We start from the raw sequence: 15,711 nt of genomic DNA on the forward strand, positions 1-15,711 counted from the left end.
CTAAGTTGTCCACTTTACATTTTGAGTCGTTTCAGTTAGGTAATCACACTCGTAATTATTTTTCTGATCGAGTCAATAAACAGGTTTCATGGTCTTTTGCTTTAGTTCATTTTGACGTTTGGGGTCCTTCTCGTACTGTGTCTACTTTAGAGTCTAATATTTTGTTACTTTTATTGACGATTACTCTCGTTGTACGTGGTTATTTTTAATGAAAAATAGATTTGAACTTTTTCTATTTTTGAACAATTTTATCAAGAAATTAAAACTCAATTTAGTGTTTCTATTTGTACTTTACAAAGTGATAATGCTCAAGAATATTTGTCTCATCAATTTCAAAATTTTATGGCTTCTAATGGTATTCTTCACCAAACGTCGTGTTCTCATACACCCCAACAAAATGGGGTAGTTGAACGCAAAAATCGGCAACACAATAAAACTACCCGAACTTTACTTCTTCATGGTAATGTTCCATTGCATTTTGGGGGGATGTAGTCTTAACGACATTCTACCTTATCAATTGTATGTCGTCTTCTGTCCTTGATGGCAATATCCCTCATTCGATCTTATTTCTCCATACCCTTCTTCACTCACTACCTCCTCGTGTCTTTGGATTCACATCATTTGTTCACAATTTATCTTCTAGTCTCGACAAATTGTCAACTAGATCACTCAAGTGTGTCTTTCTCAGATATCATTGGTCCCAAAAGGACTATCGTTGTTATTCTCATGCACTATATCAATACATTACATCAGCTGATGTTACCTTTTGCGAGTTTGTACCATATTTTAAATTGGTCCATATAGCATTGAACCCTATCAGGACATTAATCTCGAACCCCTTCAGGTAGTTATTCATATTCTGCCCACTTTTATTCCTATCGAACCTGTCGAGTCTGCCCCAAACTCCACGACCACTACAAACATATCATCGTCGCCACCGACCTTGCGACCACTTGAAAGATAATTATTTTTATGCACTAGGAGGTCGCATCCCGGGTATGTGACCATGTACACGACTTTAATTTTTTTACTTTTCATTTTAACAATTGAATAATGGTAAATTTAATAAATAAAAATAATAATAAAATTTTAAAAAATAAAATTATATTAATGCAACGATATTTGTTTAAAAAATATTAGATAATATTATGGTGTTCACATCTAAATTAATTTAAAATAATCGTATATTGGTTTAAAAAATAAAAAGTTGTTCAAAAATAAATATTATTAAATTTTGATTTTGATTTTTGTGAAAATCGCTTGAATCATATTAGATTTCGGATTTATTTTTAAAAATCAAATCAAAATGTAAATTTTAATACTTATATATATATTTTTAGCAATATTAGATACTGCATTAAATTATTATTAATTAGTTTTAATTAATTTTTAATAATATTTATTTATTTAAGTTGATATATTTTTATTATTATTTTTTATAATTCAAAGATAATCAATCTATGTTATTCCGTAATATTAATTTTTAGTCTATTGTATATAATATTTTATTTCAAATTATATTAATGTAGTTTTATAATATTACTATTAAAATAATATATCACAAATTGTAATTTATATCAATCGAAAACTGATCTAATTTAAATTGTATTAATTTAGATCCAATTGATTTTTTTTTTTTTAGTTTTCATTTAAACAAAACCGAACCACGAATATTTTAATCTTTGGATCAAATAAGTTTTTCTATCAAAACCAATTCAAACAGCACCACGAACACCCCTACATAATAATATGTTCTGAGCTATAAGTATAAATAGGTTAAATAAAATAGATGTATTTGATTCAATTTTTTAATCACATACATCAATTTTTATTTATATTTGAAACAGATAAAGTATCACAGGAACTTCTACATAATATACAAAGTTTTATCGATCTAAATTGACTGATTTCACGAAATAAAAAATTGTGTGACTGTTCGATGTCGAATTTGTTAATCTTTAGTATTAAATATTTAAATAAATCAAAATTTATTTTAGTTTTATATTGTTGGATTTCGATTGAATAGTTACACAGATAAATACAAGTTGTGCATCTCAATTCATATTTTATAACTTTACAAACAAAAAAAATTATATTTTTGAAGGCTGAACTTTGATCTCATATTGTGAATTTCAAGATTATCTATCTATTTTATGTATGTTTCATTCAGTCCCTTCTCGGGGGTTTCTATAAGCTCTTAATTGGATACCTTTGGGCTTTGGTCATAGTTAACGATAATTATGTTGCTCTACTCATAAGGTATTACCACAGTTGAGATTTAAATGTGTAAGTTTTTTTTTTTACTAATAATTGTGTAGATTTTTGTACGTTTAAATAAGTGAAGTACATATAAACTCAAATATATATGAAAGAGGGAATTGAATTACAACAAGGGGTCCATAGCTCAGTGGTAGAGCATTTGACTGCAGATCAAGAGGTCACCGGTTCGAACCCGGTTGGGCCCTGCTTGGCTAAATCTTTTTGTTTAAATACATCATATCTAGCAATTTTTTTTATACAAAAGGAAAGACTCATTTAATCCTTCATCCTTGATTAAAATGTGACAACACCAAAAGTTTTTTTAAAGGGTGGACACCTAAATTTAATTTTCTTTTACTGTTAAAAATTCACAAATAATTTCTTAAAATTATTAACTTTGGACCCATTAGTTCATAACAAAAATTTAAACATTCAAAATAGTCCCCAAGAGATGGACTAATTTATCTTAAATTTATTTAATGACTCTCAATGTCATATCAAATAATTTTAATTTATATAAAAAAATTTATATAAATCATTTATGAATTATAAACTTTGAATCAAATAGTAAATTTTTAAAAATATTTATCCTCTAAAAAATTATTTAACTGTGTAACATGCAAAAATTGGGTTTTTTATTTAAAAATCCCTTTTTTTTTTTTTAAATACCAATCTGTCCTAGTTTTAAAAATAAATACTAGAATGCCCTACTTTTTGGCATCAGTAGCAGGTCGCATCCTGAGCCTGCGACTTCCTGAAATGTCTTTTTTTTTTTGCAGAAGCAAGTCGCATCCTGGGCCTGCGACTTCCTGAAAGGCCTGTTTTTGTTCTTCAGCACATGGTCGCATCCTTGATTACATCATATCTAGCCTTTTTTTTTATACAAAAGGAAAGACTCATTTAATCCTTCATCCTTGATTAAAATGTGACAACACCAAAAGTTTTTTTAAAGGGTGGACACCTAAATTTAATTTTCTTTTACTGTTAAAAATTCACAAATAATTTCTTAAAATTATTAACTTTGGACCCATTAGTTCATACCAAAAATTTAAACATTCAAAATAGTCCCCAAGAGATGGACTAATTTATCTTAAATTTATTTAATGACTCTCAATGTCATATCAAATAATTTTAATTTATATAAAAAAATTTACATAAATCATTTATGAATTATAAACTTTGAATCAAATAGTAAATTTTTAAAAATATTTATCCTCTAAAAAATTATTTAACTGTGTAACATGCAAAAATTGGGTTTTTTATTTAAAAATCCTTTTTTTTTTTTAAATACCAATCTGTCCTAGTTTTAAAAATAAATACTAGAATGCCCTACTTTTTGGCATCAGTAGCAGGTCGCATCCTGGGCCTGCGACTTCCTGAAAGGCCTTTTTTTTTGCAGAAGCAGGTCGCATCCTGGGCCTGCGACTTCCTGAAAGGCCTGTTTTTGTTCTTCAGCACATGGTCGCATCCTTGATTACATCATATCTAGCCTTTTTTTTTATACAAAAGGAAAGACTCATTTAATCCTTCATCCTTGATTAAAATGTGACAACACCAAAAGTTTTTTTAAAGGGTGGACACCTAAATTTAATTTTCTTTTACTGTTAAAAATTCACAAATAATTTCTTAAAATTATTAACTTTGGACCCATTAGTTCATAACAAAAATTTAAACATTCAAAATAGTCCCCAAGAGATGGACTAATTTATCTTAAATTTATTTAATGACTCTCAATGTCATATCAAATAATTTTAATTTATATAAAAAAATTTATATAAATCATTTATGAATTATAAACTTTGATAGATGTGGAACAACCACAACAACCTCAAGTTGTTCAAAGGGCTAGACGAGTTCGACGACCGCGTAGATGTGGAACTGGAGGTCATTTAGATGACAATGTGCTGAAGAACAAAAACAGGCCTTTCAGGAAGTCACAGGCCCAGGATGCGACCTGCTTCTGCAAAAAAAAAAAAAAGCCTTTCAGGAAGTCGCAGGCCCAGGATGCGACCTGCTTCTGCAAAAAAAAAAAAAAGCCTTTCAGGAAGTCGCAGGCCCAGGATGCGACCTGCTACTGATGCCAAAAAGTAGGGCATTCTGGTTTTTTTTTTTAAAACTAGGGCAGATTGGTATTTAAAAAAAAAAAAGGGATTTTTAAATAAAAAACCCGCAAAAATTACCCTTATTCTCTTTTAAAGAGTAGAAAAATAAACATAAACTCATAAAGCATTTATTGAATTAATACTTAATTGAATTGTTTCTCCTCGGAACATCCTCAATCTAAAGTACTAAGTTTAAAAAAATGAGAAGTGAAGACATAATAAGCAGAAGCCATATTACATTATGTACAAATTCTACTACGATCTACATAAGTTCTGATATTGACAAAAATATTATTAATTATGCATATGATGAATGCTTCTCAACAGAAATGATGGAAAAATGGATAAAAACAACAGAGTTCATTCCTAAGATTGAAGCTTTATATATAAAAAATTATGGAACTGCAATTTAGTTCCATTTGGTGGTGGAACTTGATGAGGATTGAGGATAGAAACTGATAAGAAGAGTGATCAAGTAAATTTGTTTCATGGTAGACTTAGGAAACAAATAGGAAATGAGAGAAAAACATCATTTGGTATGATCTTTGGGTTAGAGAGGAGAGCTTACAAAACTCAATTTAATGGCCGTGTGAGGGGTGGTAGAGTCACTCAACAATATTTTGCTACAATTTGGTTGTGGACTATGTAAAAGTGCAGGTGTGGCATTGGCTAAAGGGGAAAGTTGAAAGTTTCAATTTCTCTTTTTGAGTAGTAGTGTGGGATATTTATCATGATGTAGGTCTTTGTATTTACATAACTGTGGTAGTGATCCTAAGAGTATTGACATGATATGAGATGGCTGGAATTGTGGTTTGATTTTTGTAAACTGTTATCAGGCCTTGCATTGTTCCATATCTGTGTCTGTTAGAACACTATTTGTAACTTCTTTGTCCCCTCTTTGCACATCTTGTGCTTGGTGGTTGTGACCTAATTATTTATAAATCCCTTTTTACCTCTTCAAAAAATAAAAATCAAGTTAAAATTTGATTAACAAGAAAGCTAACCAGAAAATTAACAGTAAATTTAAGATACGTATGTCATAAGACACCTCCACATGATGGAAGGTCTACATAATATTCAAAAGCAGAAATTAGTTTTTTCATGGATTACATTACATTTATTGCAATAGGGATCACAATAAGGCCTAGGAACCGTCTATAATATCCATTCATTTTGCCCAGATTGTTCCAACCACGTCGCGTGCACGTGCATCACTGTGAACGAATCTGAATCCTGAAACCCAAATTTGATTCCTCTTAGCCAAAATTAAAGACAACACATAATAATACTTGATGCATTATAACTTGTAAGTTTGTAACACACCTTTCTTAGTATGGTAGTGACCACACAACCATGCCGCTCTTCACCTGCAAGTTTGCAAATTCGGTGTGTAAAGGCAAGATATATATGCAAAGCAAAAACAGTTCAAACATTACAATACGATATACGATATTCGATTTCTTAATTTGAGAGATAAAAGGGAGAGGGATATGAAATGAACATAAACAATAAAAAGCAAAGCAAACTCATACCGTGTAACTCCCATTTATCAAACTGCACTAGCCATGTATCTGAACTTATCTGTGTAGCCAATACATTATCCACCCATATCCTAAACTGTTTCCCCTGTTTGTCACCATACACCTTTGTCATAATATTTAAATACTCCTTAATATTATGGTCAGTACCAGAAGGGTGGATAAAAACACCAGATGGATGCTGCATATTAAAAGAAAGAAAAAAACAATTTAGACACTTCTCAAGAAGTACACTCTTGCATAAAGTCATATCCATGTGATTTAGTTCCTTTTTGGATAAACAAATTAATTAAATGCTTATGCATAAATTATTTCTAAAACAATAAAATAAAATCGAATTGTGTTCATATAAGTTATAAGCCATTTTAATAAGCAATCTTGCATAGCTTATAGAAATAAGCTGAAAACAGCTAATGAACATTTCGTAAGTAGTTTCCATTAGCACTCCCAAACAGCCTTACAAATCACAACTCAAAGTGCTTATGTTAGTATACAAGTTCAAATAAGTCAATCTAAACAGACCCATAGTTGAATAGTAAAGTAGTACTCAGATCAAGATATGATACATGAGAAGGGGAATAACCCAACACCTATGGAGGGAAGTCATAAAATTCCGCTTTTCAGCAAATTATAATAAACTCTGATGGAAATCAACCATGGAAATGTCTATTCCAAGTTGTTGAAATGATTGAACAATTTGGCAAGAATGTCAAATATATATCAAAATGTAGAATAGCCATGTATACTAGTAATGATAAAACATAATGTTTGTACTAGAAAAACCTTAATGTTGATGGAGATATTACGGAAAAGAGAAATGAATGCCAAAACAAGATATTGTTCATCAATATGTAAAAATCAAAATAGAAAAAATCTTACCGAAGAAAAGTGAACCATGTACCAAAAGCCTTAGTTAAGGCATGTAAAAATGCACAATTTGATTTCTTCCATAGATATGGATAAAAAAAACTAATATCAGTTTTTTCTTTTCAATTTCCTGTTTGTAAACTCAGAACTTGTTTGTCCATGAAAATGAATACAGAAATAATGCAGCATAACGGTTAAGAGTATTTGACATATACAAAAAAGGAATAATTCAGCAAAAAGGTGTATTTTGGACTATAATTCAAATGTGAATACAAATAAAACACATAATTGGTAATCTGTAAAAGTAAGGGATATCAATCATACAGAGGTTGCCTTTAGACTAGCAACGAACACATCTGAGTTCTCAATTTCTGCACGCCTCCACTTTTCACTTAACAAGCAAAAGTTCACTATTGCATGACCTGGAGGTTCATTTTCAACATTTTGTTCTTGTCCAATGTCTGAAACATCCCTTGGGGACAGGCTCGGGCCTAAGTTAAAATGACCTATGGCTTGTATAATCCCAGATGCACAGCGCTCTGAGGCATGCAGAATCTTGGGGTTATCTTTCGCATTTTCTGCATGCCACTGCAGCAATTCCTCTTGCGCATTGCTTACCTATAAAATAAACAAAAACAGATGCAGCATGTAAGACAAGCTCAATTGTAGACTAATATAAGGCAAATATGGTGATAAACAGGTTAAACTACCAACCATGACACCATAAACTCCTGAAATGCTGAATAGCTCGGCATCATTTCCGGAGTCACCACAGACAAGAGTATTACCAGGTAGCTTTCCCTCAGTCTCAAACTTTTTAAGCAAATAGGCAAGAGCTTGACCTTTTCCAGCACCTTTTGGTAATATATCCAAATCAACTCCTCCACTGTATATTATTTTAACATCCAACTGGCCAAAAATTAGGTAATGTTATGGAACTATAAACAATATTTTAAATGCAAAGTAAGACGTCAGAAAATCCAACATATATACACATGAATTGCACAAAATCATTTATGAGAAAAATGATGAATATTATTAATGCATTATAGCTTACCCCACGCTGTTCCAAAATCTTAGAAAGAGCCTCTGTTACTTGCTGAGCATTGTCTTTCTTTACATAAAAGCTAACTTTGTGTGCCCGTTGTTCTGTTTCTACCTGCACTTACAGGCATTGATAATATGAATTGAACCATTCTAAGAAGCCAATGTTACCTCAAACTAATTGTGAAACAATTAAATAAGTCACATTATCACAGTGATCACCTACTCATAATACCTGAGGAGTAAGTTCAGGAAACTTGGTTGTTTCCTCAATGACTATGTTCTTGTCCCATTTGTGGTTCAAAAGCTGAACCCAGCCATCATCGGGAACCATGGATTTTCCGTAAGTAATCTCAGTTCCCACAGACATGATGGTTATATCTGGAGTAATCATGGGTTTCTGTTTCCTCAATTGTTTGTAGAGTGTAGGTGACCTTCCAGTTGAGAAGACAAGCAAAGAATCGTGGCGATAAGAGGATTCCCAAAGTGCATTGAACCTAAAAAGGGAACTATTATCTGTGTCATGATGATCAACCTGCAATCACAAACACATCAACCATTCAAATCACAACAGGATGATAACAATAAAAATATGGGAAACTAGAAAAACAGACCATTGTGTGATCGAGATCCGAAACAATCATGAGACGCGGAGAAGATTTAAGTCGATCCATGATGTTAAATCCTGAACTAGATCCTGTGAATAAAAATACAAATGGGAGAAAGGAATTGAGGAGGGAAGAATGAGAATTGGATGATGATGATGATGACTATTAACTGAATTGGTGGTGGTGATGATAACTGATGATAAATAAATAAATAAATAAATAAATAAATAAATAAAAATAAGGAAAAAGATGCTAAGCGAATGAGAATACCAGAATTGGATTCGATTACCGCTTCTTCTCTATCTGTCTCAGAATTGTTTTTGTTATTATTATTAATTTAAAACACTTTAAATAAAATATCTATTTGTATTTCTCATTTCTTTTATTAAATGGTTAAATAACGTGTCACGGGGATATAAATGGTGAAATAAGGATGATTTTATTATTTGTAATTGTCACTGGAATACAAATGGTTAAATATATTTTAAGTTTTTATAGATTTTAATTTTTAATTTTTTTAAAATTGAGTTTAAATTTTTGTCTTTGTTTTTAAGGCAACTTATATTTATTATTTAAATTTTTTAGTGATGTTTTTCGTGCATATTTAAAATATTATAAGAATATTTTTCACAAACTTTAAAATTTTAAAAGCTTAAAATTTCATATTTAATTGATCATTAATTAAAAATATTTAAATTTTTGTAAAAAATATTTTTATAGTATTCTAAACGTTCATATATATAATCATTTAAAATTTTGAATGATAAATATAAATTAATTTAAAAATATGGACTAAAAAAATTGAGAAATTTTGAAACTAAAAATAAATAAATTTTTTATAAAGATTAAAAGTAAAACATTGAAATTTTATACAAAGTGTAAACTTATTTTATTTTTTTTAACGAGAAAAATGATAGTTCACTCTCTTACTATGGAAGCCAATTTTATAATGAAGCTTAGAAATAATTGATTTTATTATTATCATCATAAAATAATTATTTAATTAATGACTTATGTTGATTGTTCGAGTAAAACTATTTACATTAAAAGTGTATGTTTATTAAAAAAAAATTAAAATATAATCATTTTTATGAATTTTTTATCTATTCAATGCATATTTTAAAAGTAATTTTTTATAAAATTTAAAACTCATTTAAAATAGACTGTCTTTTAAAGAAAATGATTTTATTGTGATAAATAAACATAAAACAATTTCAACTTTTCTTAAAAATCTCTAAAATATCATCTTTAACTTATTATATTAAGATAATTTTTTAAACCCAAACCTTAATTTTATTTTAAGATTTTATATTTATATTTTTCACAAATTTTAAAAGTATTAAGGATACTTTTTTTGTTGTTGTAATATTAAGGAAACTTTTTAAATTGAGTATAAGTGATATTTTGATTATTTTTTTTAATGTAGTGTATGTTTATTTTTTTTCCCTTTTTTTAAAGGGAAGTTGATTCTTTTTCTATACTATGAAATTTTAAATAATTTATTGACAACACAAATGTTTTAGAGGAGACAACATAAGTTTTATTGTAGTTATAAATTAAAAAATATTATTGTTTGAAATAATAGTTTAATGGATATGTATTAATCGGTGTGTAAAATTAAAAACTTTCGCAAAGTCTTATAATAAAATCTTACTTAAGATATTTTAAAAAAATAACATAAAAAAAAATGCACTCTAATGGGATTATTTTGATTGGACGGTAACTAATTGTTTTTTACATTTTCAAAACATATATATATTAAACTCTTAAAACAAATGAAACAATTATATATAAATATAGAAGTAAAGTATATATGCTTCAACACCGGGAATAGAATTTTTTTTAATTTTTTTTTTTTTAATCTTAAAATAGATGATAAAAGACATCTAATCTAATAATTTTTGTCACTTAAATTAGGACTACAAACAAATTTTAACAACCAATTATACATATGAATGTAAAACATTAACTCTGGTGCATGTATTTTAAAAAAAGCAAAATAATTATACACAGGAAAATAATTTTATACTAACAATTAATAAGAGTCATTAATTTTAATAGATCACTATATTATTGTAACTATTTCATGAAATAAATGTACAATCAATTATTGTGTTTGAATGAAAGTGTAAAATAGTTTTACAACAATAGGACACATTCATTAAACTTTTTTTTATCTTAAAATAAATATCATTACAATAAACTTGTATAACTACGATATTTCAATGATAATTTATAGTATTAGTGATAATTTATAGTATTAGTGATAAAACACTAAATATAATAGCACAAAATAATTTTTTTGTTTATATGAGAATCAGATTGAAGTTTTAATATAAATACTAAGAGAATTTCAAATAAAATTTAATCATTATGCATTTGTGAAAAAGTTTTACACAAACCTCCTATCAAAACTCACCATATAAATATTTATTCATATATTCAAAAACTAATATCATGACATAATATATATATATATATATATATATATATATATATATATGTGTGTGTGATTAGTCGATAAAATAATTTCTTTTATAATTAAAATTCTATAATAAATTCTACATGGTATTGCTTCTTTTTTTTATAATAATTATAGGTTTGTTGATAACTTATCTCAGCAAAATTTGATCAATCACCTTTGGATGAGTCTCTCATCTCTGCCACACTTTTTTTCTCTAAGACTCAAACTTAAGACCTAATTATTTGATAGATTTGATTATAATATACTAAGACCAATGTAATTTCGATTTAAAAAACACTAGAATTTTTTTTATGAACTTTAAAATAAAAACTATGCTTAAATAAACACTAAACGACAATATTATAGATGATATCTTGCCAAAAAGGATGTCCTTCACACACATGAGTAGGTATAAGAGAATGAAACGAGGGGCCAGCGTTCCATTTAGATTACCAAGTGTTGGATTGGGTAGCATAAAAACTAAACATTACTAATAAACTACATATAAATGTTTGTTTTTTTACAAAACTTTATATATAAATAATAAAGAGTTTAACATTTAAATAGTGTTAGCGTAAAATTTTACATTGACAATCAACACAAATTGATTGTATAGTTATTATGTAAAATTTTACATTGACAATCAACACAAATTGATTGTATAGTTATTATATTATGATAATAAAATTACTTATTTTTATTAACTATATTGATTTACATAGACAGAGCAGAATTCTTTTTGTCATAATAAAAATACAAAGCTTGGATTAGTATAATTTAGACACCTAAATAATTGGACCATAGTGAACTATAAATATTTAACAAATCTATCATTTACCTTCTCACATTTATTTATCATCATCTCAAAATACATGAAAATATCATTTTATCTTTTTATACCATCTATTACTTGATAGTAATTTTTTTTAAAAAAAGTTTAAAGAAATTCAAAATTTTAAATGAATGTGAAACTTCTGAAATGCAAATTTTTCAAAAATTTTAACAATTTCGAAACTTTGGATGAATGAGAAATTTATGAAATACAATTTTTCAAAAAATATTCAAAACTTTTGATGAATGTGAATCTTCTGAAATGTAATTTTTCCAAAAGTTTAATTGTTCTTTTGAAAATATGGACGACTGTGAAACTTTCAAAATGCAATTTTTCTAAAAGCTTAAAAAAATTAAAACTTTGGATGAATGTGAAACTTTCGAAATATAATTTTTTCAAACACTTTAAAATTTTTTAAAACTTTGGATGAATGTGAAATTTTCGAAATGCAATTTTTTCAAAAGTTTAAAAATGTATCGAAACTTTGGATGAATATGAAACTTTCAACGCAATTTTTAGAGAATTCTTTAAAAAAAATTAAAATTGTTGAAATATTAATAATTTCGGAAATTTTGACTATTAGGTAGTAAGGGTAAAATAATCTCTTCATATACTTTGAAGGGTAGAAAGAAAAAGTAAGGGGTGGCTGATAAATTTCTCTAAATATTTATCTTTAGATTAATCCATGGCCCACAAAAATACCATGTACATGGGTTGTTTGAGATTAAAAAAACTACCCCAAACCATTGTCTATGTCCACTCTATGCATGAGAAGCCTAAGTGATATATATTGTTAGATTTAGTTAGATATAATTTAAGGTAGTTAGAAATTAGTTATGATTAGATAGAAGGTAGTTATGTAAGTTACCTTAGTGCCACTATATTAAAGTGTATTCTATATTGTATCATAATTCTCTACGCTATATCATTTCAAGTTTTATATTTCTCTTTAATTATTTCTTTCTTTCTGGGGTTCAATCATGATTCTCAACATGGTATTAGAGCTATGAAATTCTTCTTGAAGAGACTATCCTAATTATTACTCGAGAAAATCTCAATCTCCAATCGCCATATTTCTTTCCATTTCTTTTTCATTACTTTCTTGAAAAAAATTCAATAACTTCTTCTACATCTTGCACCATATCAAAAGAGAAATCTTTCAATTCATGGAAGTGGCGGTGTTTTTCATAATTGCAATCATTAAAGATCAAATTTACAAAGGAACTTAAATGGTTTGTTGTGTCACTTTCAAGACTAAAGTTTTTTGTGTTGGCTAGCTAGTTAAATCTCATTTGGATACTACAAGATATTTAGACCAACGATAAAGATTTTTATCCTTTGGTGTATTATTGGCTTAGTGCTCAAGCACACACAATAGTTTCTTTTCAATTGGTGCAAGAAAATATTTGTTTAAAGTTATCATGCACCCCAAAATTTTGGTGGTATGTTTCTTTGACTTTTAGTCATCATTAGTTTTCTTATATATGTCTACCCTATTATCCTATGGTAGTTAAACATTTTACCTTTCTCTATATTTTAGTTAAACATTTTTGCTTCCACCTATGGTAGTTAGATATTTCTCTTAGTGTTTGTAATCTTAAGGTGGTTAAGCTTTGTTAGTCAAATTGGCATTTGAGAACTCAATATTGAGATTCTTGATTCAATTTTGGAGTGAATATCATGAAGACATTGAAAGATTTTCAAGTTAGTACAAAGTAAGCAGAAGACTTCACCCAGGGTTATGCATCTCAGCCACTACTATTTTTTACATTAACTTTCTTGTTCTCCCAAATTAAAATGTGATTGCATACTTCCAATTTGGAGATGATTAGATATTATTTGATTTAGTTAGATATGATTTAAGGTAGTTATAAGTTAGTTATCATTATATATAAGATAGTTATGTAAGTTACCTTAGAGATATTATACAAAGGTGTATGGTACCATCATAATTCACCATACTATAATTTCAAATTTTATATGTTTGTTTAATTATTTATCTATCTTTTGGGTTCAACTAAATAACCATTACCAACAATCATGTCCAAATCAATGTTGCAACTATGCACATTTACCTCGTCAAGGAGTTGTAACCAATATTGCAACTATTGGCAACAACAAAAAAAAGTCTTGTGGCTGCTTTCAAAGGTAGCGCGACACATTAGTTTGGAGAATGAAGTCAGTGTATTACTTGATAATCTAGAGAACAATTTAGTAAATAACTCTATGATTCATATTATGAAATAATGAATCAATATACAAGTGTGTGGGTTTATGTATATATAGTAAATCCAAATTGAATAGTAAATTCAAATTGAATGTAAAGATAAAACTAGAGTAACTAACTCAACAAAAAAGTAACTAATTGATAACCATTTAGAGAAAGTATGGTAACATAATGTGGAAAATAAAAGAACATTCAAGATCAATAAATTAAATGCGAAAAGTTATAAGCTCTATTTATCTCCAATTATTGTTATAGTGTTATGAGTGTGGTTCTTCCACCCTCTTAATTTCTTCAATATAGATGAAGAGATAAAAACACATTTAAGGAACAAATGATATTTGTAGGCTTGCTTCTACAAGAATCAAAAGTCATTACCACACATATAATAGTTATTGAAGACTGTTAAACTTGCGATCATTCACCAACCAACTTCCATAACCTATGAACCACTAAATAATAGTGAGTTTTAATGGTTAATTAACTTAAATATTAACTTGATATATTATTACATTCTCTCACTTGGATCATAGGATACAACTATTGATTTAATGAATAATTAAATAATTTCCCTAAGAAACGAGCACATGAATCATAGCGACAATTCCTCTAAATTCGAGTAATATCATATTATATTACAACATGTTTAGTTTCTCGTTGACCTTCTAGTATATGCTTCGATCCATGTGATTTTCAACAAATCTAAATAAACATATTGTTCTATGGATTTTAAGATACCATTGACGAGAGACTTGTTTTAAAACTATATATGAATTTCATATGTTTGCAAACCAAATGTTCACCATCACTAGAGGAGAATCTTCAAGTTATTTCATATAAATTTCCTCCTCCAAATCTCCATTAAGAAAGGTTATTTTACATTTGATGCAACTCAAGATCAAAATGTGCAAGTAATGCCAAAATGACATAGAGAAAATCTTTCTTAGATACAAGAGAGAAAGTCTCCCGGTAAGAATCTAAACTTGATTAATAAAAAGAATTATCTTCCCCAAATATTTTTTGTTTAAAAAAGAATATTATTAAGAAAATGTAAAGTATATTATGAAATTTTAGTTACATGTTTTAAAACAAATAAATGACAAGTCTATATATACTTTGAATGCTAAATCTGCAGTTTTGAAAAATAATTAAATGAGATTGATTCTCATTTTTATATGATAACAATTTTTTCCTAATAAATTTCAAATATTTTTTAAATGCAATTTTTATAACTAAGATACAACATGTAGCACCCTTTAGTTCAAAAATACAATTTTTAATTTATAAGTTAATGTTTGTAATATTACGATCTTTAAACAATGTTATTCATCTATTTAAAAAATACATAAGTCATTTTGTGTGTATTTATTTTAAATTAAATATAATGATTTTGCACTTCTTAATTTCATAATATGATTTTGTTTCAAAATCTAATAAAAATGGCGGTCCATTTTCAATATTTTTTATTTTTCAACAATATAATTTATGGGAAAACATACAAAAATGTAATTGAAACATTTTAAAAAAATAATCTTTTTACTCTAAACATTGAATCCATCAACTAAAAATGGTTGGAAAAGTCTTCTTGAACATAACAATGTCTGAGCTTCATTTTTCCTGTATTGGATTCTAAAAGTCAACCATTCTCTAATAGTCAATTTATTTCTTTTGAGCTTCTAAGTTCTTTTGCTTTCTCTATGTAAAACTTCATTTCTATATATGTCTTCATCGTAAGGAAAGAGTAACAGATATTGATATATAAGGAAGCTTGGA

At 27.8% G+C, this 15,711-nt stretch overlaps 1 protein-coding gene and 1 non-coding gene across 3 annotated transcripts; one reads left to right on the forward strand and one right to left on the reverse strand.

Moving 5' to 3' along the window:
* Positions 1-2,393: 2,393 nt before the first annotated feature.
* TRNAC-GCA (transfer RNA cysteine (anticodon GCA)) lies at positions 2,394-2,465 on the forward strand. The gene has a single exon. It is a non-coding gene; the product is annotated as a tRNA-Cys (tRNA).
* Positions 2,466-5,361: 2,896 nt separating this feature from the next.
* On the reverse strand, positions 5,362-8,765 carry LOC101495120 (sucrose-phosphatase 1-like). Of its 2 annotated transcripts, XM_004497568.4 has the most exons (9): positions 8,689-8,765; positions 8,425-8,507; positions 8,046-8,345; positions 7,824-7,925; positions 7,481-7,675; positions 7,091-7,384; positions 5,894-6,080; positions 5,685-5,728; positions 5,362-5,594 (listed from the first exon to the last, which is right to left on the reverse strand). In XM_004497568.4, the coding sequence occupies exons 2-9, from the start codon at positions 8,482-8,484 to the stop codon at positions 5,517-5,519; spliced, it is 1,260 nt and encodes a 419-aa protein (XP_004497625.1). In that variant the 5' UTR covers positions 8,485-8,507; positions 8,689-8,765; the 3' UTR covers positions 5,362-5,516. The 2 variants fall into 2 exon arrangements, with proteins under 2 accessions (XP_004497625.1, XP_073223680.1); XM_073367579.1 differs by lacking the exon at positions 8,689-8,765 and having other exon boundaries at positions 8,425-8,608.
* Positions 8,766-15,711: the final 6,946 nt, after the last annotated feature.

The sequence above is a fragment of the Cicer arietinum genome, chromosome 4, assembly GCF_000331145.2.
Source record: "Cicer arietinum cultivar CDC Frontier isolate Library 1 chromosome 4, Cicar.CDCFrontier_v2.0, whole genome shotgun sequence".
NCBI lineage: Eukaryota > Viridiplantae > Streptophyta > Magnoliopsida > Fabales > Fabaceae > Cicer > Cicer arietinum.